Raw genomic sequence first — 10501 nt, 5'->3', positions numbered from 1 at the left:
CGCATCCTTTATCTAGTGTAAATATGTCTGTTTTTGAATTATGAGTAGTTTTCTCTTGCATCAAAAATAAACACAGAAAAAATGGGAAAATACCGCAAATGTTAATAAATCATATAAATTTGTTACAATAAACGAGTTTTGATCTCGTGGCAAGTGTTGCGAATTCACAGATCAGAGATCCGAAGTAACCCTATTCTACCCTCACTTGATTCCCGTTTTCTAATAGTACTTGAAAATGCCCCCAAAATTGAACATCCCTCTGGATTTCGATATATTCCATGTATCCGAAGGAGTTTTCCGGAGCAGAATTCTCCTACTACTTTGACAAAAGTCTCTTTAATGTGCTTTTTTCTTAACAATATTTTGAGTTTGTCCAAATTTTTGTAGACAAGGACTGGATTCGACTCCCTGGGGAGCTGTTTAAATATTTGGGTAAATCATAACACAGTTTTTTTTTAAATATATGTAACAAGATGTACACACAGTTATATTTTATTATTGTTTTATCTTTCCTGCTTGTTGATAAATTGAAAATTTGCTATTTTTTTCTTAATTTGATTGATCAGATTTTATTTTCCTATTCAGATTATTTTTTTTTTTTTTTTTTTTTTTAAAAAAAAGAAATATTTGCGTTTCTTATGATTTACCCAAATATTTAATTTTGAGGGCCATTTTCAACGAGTTGTAAATAACTCACTATTAGAAAATGGAATCGAGTTGGGGTAGAGTGGGATTCGAACCACGGACCTTTGGTCCGTGAGTCCGAGACACTAGCCACAGGACCACAACCCGACTTAAAGGACTGGAATTAATTATAGAAGCAGTAGTTACATTTGGTATTCTAATTTGAATATAACATTAAATTCATTAACTAAATATTGAACCTTGAGAGATCTTAGAAATATATTATAAATTTTTTAAAAAGATTTCACTCATTATAATTTACAGAGTTTAGAGCTAGATTTTAAAAATATAAAACGTTTATTTATACTTATTCAGATATGTCGATAAAATTGTTACTTAGCTCCAATCTCGCCTCATGTCTTCACTTCAATCAATATACCTACATGTGTAATAACATTAGAGAAAATATTATATATTAAGAGTAACTAATATTTTAATCGCAAAATGTGTCGACTTGAATTTTTCTTTTTTTTAAGGGCAAACCTTGAAAATATTTTAAGCTTACACACGTGTAATTCAATAATTGAAGTTTTGTATATAAATATGTTGAAGTGGTTTTATAACCAAGCAATTTGTATGGATAGTAAAAATGCACTCAGTTTTATATGTTTATTTAAGTGAATATTTTCATATAAAATTTAGTAAAATACACAACATTTGTTTCATTCTACAAACCCACACAAAATTGAGCGTTTTGGGATGGATTAACATGCAGAAATGTTATCTTGCCATAATAAGCATAAAAAATAAATCTTCGCCTTTATACTGAAATTGACCAACCTAAAATTGATAATTTCCAAAGGCTGGAAAATAATTAAAGAGATCTCTAAGAAATATTTTTTTTTACATTTGTTCTCGTAAGTTAATTAAATTATCTGGAATGATGCAAATAAATATGTTTTTAAAAATTTCAATCAGTCATATACGTATTTATTTTTAAAATACTTTTTTTTTTTGCAGATAATATACATTTGAAAATTTGCTGCCTTTTATTTAACTAATAATACTTATTTAGTTTTTCAAATATTCACTTTATATTAATAATTTTTAATTTAAGAATATTATGTAAAAAAATTCAGAATGGGGTTTGTCCGAAAAGTAATCTCAATGATTTTTCTGTGAAGCGAATACGCAGTGCACTCAGACCGGTAGAGGGGGGAGTCTGCTTATGCATGCGCAGTTGCTCAGTCGTTTCCGACTATCCGGAGATTAAGGACAGGCATTTTCGTGAAATTCATTTTCATCTCCTGTGCAAACTGCGATGCAGCACTCAATAGAGCAAAGGATTGGCATCAAGTTTTGTGTGAAACTCGACAAGTCCCCAGTGAAAACTTTTCCCCTAATAAAGACGGCCTTTGGTGAAGATTGTTTATCAGAACGCCAAGTCTACCGGTGGCACAAAGCATGTTTTGAAGGCCGTGAAGAAGTCAGCGATGTAGCCCACGCTGGAAGGCTATCAACGACCGCCACCAACGAAAATGTGATGTGTGTGAAGACCGTCGTTTAAGTTTTTGTTTACTGGCACAGACGTTAAACATTCCAAAAAGTACCATTCACGAGCTTATGAAGATTGTAAACTTCACCATGACAATGCGCTGGCCCACACCACCTTCCTCGCGACCCGCTTCCTGGCCGAATCAAAGATGCCAACGGTTCCCTGGCCAGCCTACAGTCCTGACGTGGCTCCCCCAAACTTTTTATTCCCGCCCTTGAAAACTCCTATGAAAGGACATCATTTTAGGACAGTTCACAAAGTCAAAGAGGCTCGCACCAAGGCTCTGCAGGACATTCAGGTAAAGGCCTACCGTGAAGCCTTCGATACCTGTAAATCTCACTGGAAGCAATGTATCAACGCAGGAGGAGCCCATTTTGAAACCTTGTTATGTGTTGTACCGATTGTATGAATAAATGTTTTTCAATCGAATCACTGACATTATTAAACGGATCTACCTGTATTTGCCTTTTTTTCATAAAAAAACCCACCATTTAAACTTTTAGATTTCGAAAGATGGTGTCTCAAAGGTTACAATTTGAGTTGACAGTTGCAATCCAGAAAAGATAACATTTTCTTATATTTTTCTATTCATTTTTGTAACAATAGTTGGACTATATACTTAAGTATTAGTAATTTAAACATTAAGTATTTGTAAACACAGAATTTACGCAAATCACATTGCCCAGGTGATAGATGCTCAAAAGGTCAGTAAGAACTCTAAATGACACAAAATATTAAATTTTTGCACTCAAAATAGATAAATGTGCTGCAATCATTACTCCTATAAAAAAACTAAAATAACAAAGCAGTTTGTTCAAATAAAAATAAATTAAAGAAAAAATGTAAAATTTAATATATCTATTAAAAATTATGATTTACAAATTGATGTATTTATGAGCAAAAAATCACAATATTAAAAAAATATATATATTTACATCCATATTTTTTTTCAAAGAAGGGTTGTAAGATCGTTGGTATATTGATAAAGCCCTCTAGATGTATTATCGACTTTAGGTAGGGAGAAAAATCTATTTTAATGTATATGTCAACAAAAGTCTTTTCAACATATTTTCGACATGATACATGCTCATGAAATTAAATTGTTTCAATGAATATGAGATTCAAAAAATGTCTGATTTAATAATTCTCACCAGAAAATGTTAAAAAAAAAAACTAATAGTGGGTTTTTATGCATCCTAACTTTGAAACAAAACCTCAGTGGATTTAGAGGGTTTTATCAGTCGATAAAACCTGAAATAAATATAAATAAAACCAAAAATGACTTATAACTGGAGTTTTAACCTGCTCTCTGAAATGTTGACATTTAGAGGGTTTTATCAGTACACCAATGATATATTCACATACATGGCATTGAACCTATGAACATTAAAATAATATATAATAAAGCTATGGATAAGTACTTAGCTATCTCAGAAATTCTTAAAGTTGGGGGTCAGTGCTATGCTTTTAGCTCCTGACTTCACTGCAACCTGTGAAGATCTATCTATTGTAATGGTATCTCAGAAATAAATGATAAAATTATTTTTGTGTGCGTTCATAAAATAATTTTAAGAATACCAACGTGAAATTTTATTGACTGTTGAAATTGTAAGCTACAATATCTAATGGAAAATTGACCATGTATTGCCAAAAATTACAATTTATTGTGTAATGTAAATATGTTTTTTATTATATTTTAGCGTTTTTACACTAAAATATTTCATAGCCCCCCGGACTTTACCTTCATGTAACAAAAACGATCAAGATACGCTGCGATTGGTGTACCAAGGAAGCGCCCTATGCACCGTTAGGTGCGGAAAAGGAATAATGATGATGGCACATATAAAAATACCTATTTTTTTTCTTATTCAGTATTTTATACCACTTGGGTCCAGGAGCAAAATTTTAAGTTAATAAAAGTCTTAATTTGGGATAGTACATAACTTATAACTAAATATGTATTGACGGGGTCTATGTTCAAAGCGCACAGAAGGAATGCGATAGTATATTGTAATGCTGTCCAGTAGACTCAACTGGGCAGCGAACACACTACCGCATTCCTTCCGTGCGCCTTGAACGGAGACTCCATCTGCATAATATATATATAATAACTGGTAAAAAAAACTTGAAATGCTTTTAAAAATTGTAAAATGGAATAGTCAGAATGATTATATTTAACAATGACCTTAACTTAAGTCTTGTGAGAAACACACCCGCAGTAAAACTCAAGTCTAGGAAGCAAAGTTCTGTAACATGAAACAGTTCATAAAAATTCATTTTATTCGAGTGTTGAAGAAGTGGGGTGGTTTTCTAATTCCTTAGTCAGGGTATTATAAATGGCTTCCATTCCTTTTTGTCCAGCCAATACACCATTACGTTCCATGCGATTCCATAAAGTTGCCATAAACAAAAAGTAAAATAATACCACTACTAAAAGCAACCGAGGAATATCAATCAAAGTCCTCTCAGCCATTCCAACTGTACTTAATAATAAAAGAAACAAACTTGTTGCATAAATAAGATAATTTCTCCTCGAGTACTGAAGAGTTGATAATGCATCTTTACACACATCAATGGAATTTCCTAGAACGTTCTTGTATTTTTCTAACATCGGTGTCTTGCTGGCAAAAACTGATTTTTTAATATGGAGCTTGGCAGCAACAGCTTCATGATCAGAATAAGAGAACTTCTGATTTGGTACTTCATCAGGGAGTGGTAAACAGTAATCCTCAACTTCCACCTGCAATTAAGAGTTGTGATCAATTTGTGATTTCACGGTAGGTACTACAGATCGATTTCAGAACTTAATTACTATTTCTGAGTAGTTTATTATTTTTTTACTTTTTTATTATTATTATTATATGGAGTTCTACAAGTTATCCACCATTTAAAATAAAAAAAACTATGTGGTTGAAAATAAACTTGAAGTATTTTAATATAATTGAAATAATGGAGTGATATACAATAGCAAAAATATTGTAAAAAGGGTAAGATTTGTATTTTTATCAAGTAACATCTACGATCCCAAATATGTATATTTAAATAATATTATGAAAATATTTTAAATATAACCGGCAGTATTATTTTAAAAAATTAGAAGAGGTTTTTTTAAGGAAATTTGCATTCATACAACTTTCCCAAATATTTCATTTTTGGGGGCAATTCCAACCAGTTATAAATAACTCACAATTAGAAAATGGGAATCAATTTGTGGTAGAGCGGGCTGATCCGTAAATCCACGACACTAACCAAGGGACCACGACCTGGTTCATGTTGGAAATATGTTTTTTTTTTATTTTTAAGATACACTACTAGTTTATTTTTTTGACTGAATCAAAAAAATTATATATTCAAAAGACTTCTTTGTAATAATCTAACATGTATTTTTTCAACATTATTTCATTAATTTGTTTTAATAATTCAACATTTTACTTTTCTGCATTATTAACTAATTATTATAAATATACCTCAATGTTCTGTCCCGCATGATAAAGAACATAGTCAATTCTTTTTCCATCTGGCAACCGCTGGCCTTCTGCAGGATCTGTGTAAGTATTTGAAGATCTCTCATTTGTTCCCCATTTCCGGCTTTTTATGATTTCCTCTGAAACATTTGTCTTTAACGAGGTTATAGCTGAATCTGTAAGAATACCAGTCTCACACAAAATTCTGAAAAAAGCAAATGATAAAGATTTACACATATAATACACTAATGAAAAAAATCGACCATTATCTCTATGGCTTGGGTCTAAAAGGGCCAATGTTGTAAATCAGAACATTACAGCAGAGTAATTTTACAGTTATTTTATGACATTATAAAAAACTGTTTGAGGTATTTGAAACTGTTTTCAATAAAAAAACACTACCACGTATATAATTTTTTTAAATATGTATATTTTTTAGTTGGCATCAACCCTCTACAATATGTTGGCAAGAAAAAAATTAAATCCGACATTGGCCCTTTTAGACCCAAGACACAGATCCAAGCTAAAACATTATTAACAAATAATTGTTACCTCCAGAACAAACTTGAATTAAGATACATTTTTTGCTACCTACCTACCCACCTGATTTGGAAATCTGTAATTTTATGAATAATTTAAGTTTTGTTTACACGTGGACAATACAATAGATAGGACAATATTTTCTTGTCCCAACTCCGTGAACAGCATCGACCGCACATGGCAGAACACTGCGACAACACAATTTATAGTACAACAAAGTGGAGAAATGGAATGGCCTTCCCGAGAAAGTGATCGGTGCTAGTTCAGTTAATGTGTTCAAAAACCGCCTAGATGCACACATCAATTTATAATGTTTAATAACCATGTGCACTTGATATACATGCATCAGCTTAATAGCTGCTGGTGTATTATTAATAATAATAACATGAAATTCAGCTGCAGTTCACAAGTGAGCGCTGCAAAAATGAATACACAATGGCGTTTATTATGACCTAGTTTATGAAAAATATTCTTTATTTTATACCAGATGAATTTGAATTGTTAATGGACGAACTAAATAATAAAATCATTTTTTTTCTACCACCATTTTTGGCAGAAGAAATATTCAGGAACGACACATACACGTTGAGCGAATCGCTATTATCATAAGGTCCTCTCCGTACGTGTTCACACGACGACAATGCAGCCGGCAGACTATCCCTATAGTCTGCCTGTCTATCACCGTGACAATGTCTCGGAACAATGTCCTGTCCTACAAATCGCTGTTTACACGTGGACAATGGTCTAGTCCAGGGACAGAACAATATTATATTCTCCACAAATAAACAGCCTTTCACACAATCAAATTTTGGTAATCCACAATTCTATTTATGAGATCTATGTTTTAGAATTAAATATTGACATTAAAAATAATATTTGAAGCACTTCCATGTTAATTTAGCTAGATACATATTTTGTGTAAAATAACTTAAATAACAAAACAAGCTTTTAGTTTATTTTTTATCCTTGACAAATGAAGTTGTATTCTGAAACCAGTCGGCATATTAAATTATTTTTTTCATTTTGTAGAGTAAAAATGTAGAACCTTGGAAGTCAATAATTCTCAGGAATAAAGCACATAAACAGTTATTATCAACTTAGATATAATATTGTGATTTAATCAAAGCAATAAATTCATTTCGGATATTAGTTCACTATATACTTTTATCAAAACATATTTTTTCCACTTTCAACATCAGTACATCCTTCAATTTGATACAGTTTATGCAATATTGTGTTTTAAAAATCAACCTTACTTGTAAGCTAAATCATGAGGTTGAGTGTTCAAATCTCCGGCAAGAATACTTATATCAGCACTGGAAGACGTTATCTTAATGAATTCAGCAGTATTGAAAGCTTGCAAAACTCTGTGAGCAAGATAAATATCTTGTGTGCTATATTCTGCATGCAACTAGAAAATAAAAATATACATTTTATCGAAAAGAACATATCGCCCACTAATACCAAATATATTTTTTTAATTGCTCGGGTGAGAAAATAAAATTAATACAATCATGTTCATATGAACGATACATGGCAAGAACTTTAACAGGGGAGCAAAAAGAAGAATAAAAACCTTATTTGTGGGACATTACATTCATGTACCTAATAAAATAAGTTTTCAATTAATATAATATGTATTTTTACAGAAAATATTAAACAAAACGTCTACTAAATATTTTTTAAAAAATCATTTCTTGAACTGACCAGGAATCGAACCCAGGACCTCAAGCATGGGAGGTGAACATGCCAACCACTACGGCATGAGGTGGACTTTTCTCCAATCGATTTTCTTTTTCAGGATTTTTACCCGAGCAGCCATCGAGTCGAAAGCACTCGACCAGGATTCAGGTTCTATTGCACGCACTGAACTGTACTCTCCATCTGCCTGGACACACACAATACATCTTAACAGAAGTATAAACAAAGTTCTTACATGAGCGGAGTAGAAGTTTATGTTTACACCATTGTTTTTTATTCTACATAATCCTAAGCCTTTCCCTCCGAACCAGTCTCCGTGATGTATCATATGAACATATCCATTCAATGGCCAAGCGTGGAAAAACACTTCTTCAATTGGCCACTTTGAAAACACACAAAGTCCCGATCCCAAGACTCCGCTTAAAAATTACACAGATTTAAATAAAGTACTTTTAAGTTGGTTTAAGAAATAAAAATATAGACTTGCATTTGTAAAGAATACAAAAAAAAAAATATTTAAGTACTTTTTATCATGCAACTAATCACGTTATTTCTTTCACAATACGCTGATTCTATGGTAAAATAATATAAATTAAGCTCACCTATAAAAGTAATGTGAATAAGGAAGGACATTAATAACCTTGTCACGTATTCTGAAAAAATCATTTTCATCCCATACTTCCTGCAAACTTACAATGTCATGAAAACCTTTGGATAAATATGAAGCAATGGCTTCCATCCTCAATATTCTGTCTTTGGATACATAAGGTATACCCCTAAAAAGTATAAAACATAATCAGATATGTGTGCATAATCTTTTCTATGGATAAATAAAATTTAACCATGTTTCTAACAAATAGTTACTAAATACCAGGAATGTTCTATTTAGTTTAATCTTATTCGACATCATTACGATATAAAAAAAACATAATTAAACTATGTGTCAGGTATAAAACTTAATGTTTATTTTGTTTAGGGTGGTATTGTAATTTGTAATCATTCTGGTTGAATTTATTGAATTCATATATAAAACTCACCAGCAATTAAGCGTTATAACTTTAATAAAAACATCGGAAAATTCCATTGCCAAAACAGTTCAAATTTGTTTTCAAAAAAGATTATCTAATGTAATCAATATAAAATTGTTCAAGATATTCTCGCAGCAGCTTTACAGCCACAGTTTACAGCTTTAAAATAAAAGTGACAGTTCGAATGTCAAATGTTAATGTTTACGTTTACAGGACTGTGTTCATAAACTTCATTAGGCAATTTAGGATTTCATCATTTCACCGAGTTCGTTCATAAATAACAATGTGTCTCTTTTATTTGAAATTTGTCGGGAAGTAGAAAATGTACGTGTTATTATAGTCATTTTAGTTTTTCTTTTTTTTTTTACAGTATACCTACATAAGAAGTAAAACGGTTTGGGTAAAACAGAGTTGTAAAAAGTAAAGAATGATTATATAGAAATGAAATACATATTAACAATTAAAATAGTAAACAAAAAATCCCATAAAGGCATGGCCTGTTCGTGGGTATACAAGAAATGTTTATGAATTTTTGCTCCTATAATAAATAGACAGTTTTAATATTTTTGTGCAACATAAAGAGAAAAGAAAATATTCTGTAATAGATTCTAAGGTATTTTTTTTTAATAGTAATTAAAACACGAAATAAAATATTTTTAAAAAAAACATAAAAATAATAAGGGCAACAAAACATATCATAGAAAAAAATAGTTCCTATCTTTAGTTTGAATCCATCAGGATAGTGCCTGTTTTTTAAAAGATGGAACATTTTGAAAGTTTGGGATCAATGAAATATCATCAGTAAAAAAGGAAATAAAAATTTTTGGGCCTGGAAATATTCCCTTTGCAATGAAATATTCTCTAGTTTATATTGTGTTTGTTGATTCTGCTTTTCACCAACACCATCTTGTTTTCATCCACGACGCCGATGTAATTATTTTATACCTACCTACATAGAATTTAATTCTATGCCCACCTACCTACATATGATTTTCCTTTATCTAATTTTTCAAGTCAATAAAACTCCCATAGATTAATTGTGCATATTAAAGATTCATTGAGAGGAGATCCTTAAGCCCAACATCCACCCGCAGCTGTTATAGTCTGTCAGCTGCGCAAAGAGGAAAGTTGTTATAAATATTCCTAAGGAATTCAAACTCTATGCAGATTAAGGAAGGGGGAGGAGAATATATAGACAGAGGCCAACACGTCGTCTCCACCCCTCAGGATCCTTTCAATGCCTGTTTTTTTTTTATTAAAAAAATGTATATTTACACAAACAATTTACATAAATAAACATATCCAAAAATACAAAAACAATTTCTTAAAATTATAGTAACACAACAAACATGACTTACACAGCAAACATAAGTAAAAACACGGATATTTACAATGAAAGAACGGCTTTGAATAAAGAAGGACTCCCTGGGTGGTCAGAGGCAGAGGATCCAAATACCACCCCCGTAAGGGGAGGACAAAACAAAAGAACGTGTGCGTTCCGCTTGGAAGGAAGCACAGTCCCAACTGAATAAGCATCCCACAGGAACAGTTGCCTGTCCCACTATATTTTACCCACCTAGGCGTCCGCG

General features: G+C 31.6%; 1 protein-coding gene across 1 annotated transcript; it reads right to left on the bottom strand.

The window, feature by feature from the left end:
* Positions 1-4330: 4330 nt before the first annotated feature.
* On the bottom strand, positions 4331-9111 carry nSMase (neutral sphingomyelinase). Its single transcript, XM_088227724.1, has 6 exons — positions 8922-9111; positions 8487-8660; positions 8120-8303; positions 7440-7594; positions 5647-5848; positions 4331-4919 (listed from the first exon to the last, which is right to left on the bottom strand). The coding sequence occupies exons 1-6, from the start codon at positions 8966-8968 to the stop codon at positions 4458-4460; spliced, it is 1224 nt and encodes a 407-aa protein (XP_088083850.1). The 5' UTR covers positions 8969-9111; the 3' UTR covers positions 4331-4457.
* Between the last annotated feature and the right edge of the window lie 1390 nt (positions 9112-10501).

This window comes from Micrasema longulum, unplaced genomic scaffold (assembly GCF_059751315.1).
Source record: "Micrasema longulum isolate JH-2025_06_02 unplaced genomic scaffold, ASM5975131v1 h1tg000531l, whole genome shotgun sequence".
Classification (NCBI taxonomy): Eukaryota; Metazoa; Arthropoda; class Insecta; order Trichoptera; family Brachycentridae; genus Micrasema; species Micrasema longulum.
This window is presented reverse-complemented; position numbering and strand designations above follow the sequence as displayed.

Bases quoted from the DNA above. Each gene is read 5' to 3' on its own strand.
- nSMase (XM_088227724.1), bottom strand. From the start codon at position 8,968: ATGGAATTTTCCGATGTTTTTATTAAAGTTATAACGCTTAATTGCTG. The intron at 7,595-8,119 runs GTAAGAACTTTG...TTTATTTTCTAG, and splicing joins TAAACTTCTACTCCGCTCAT to TTGCATGCAGAATATAGCAC. The intron at 4,920-5,646 runs GTATATTTATAA...TCTTAATTGCAG, and splicing joins ATGCGGGACAGAACATTGAG to GTGGAAGTTGAGGATTACTG.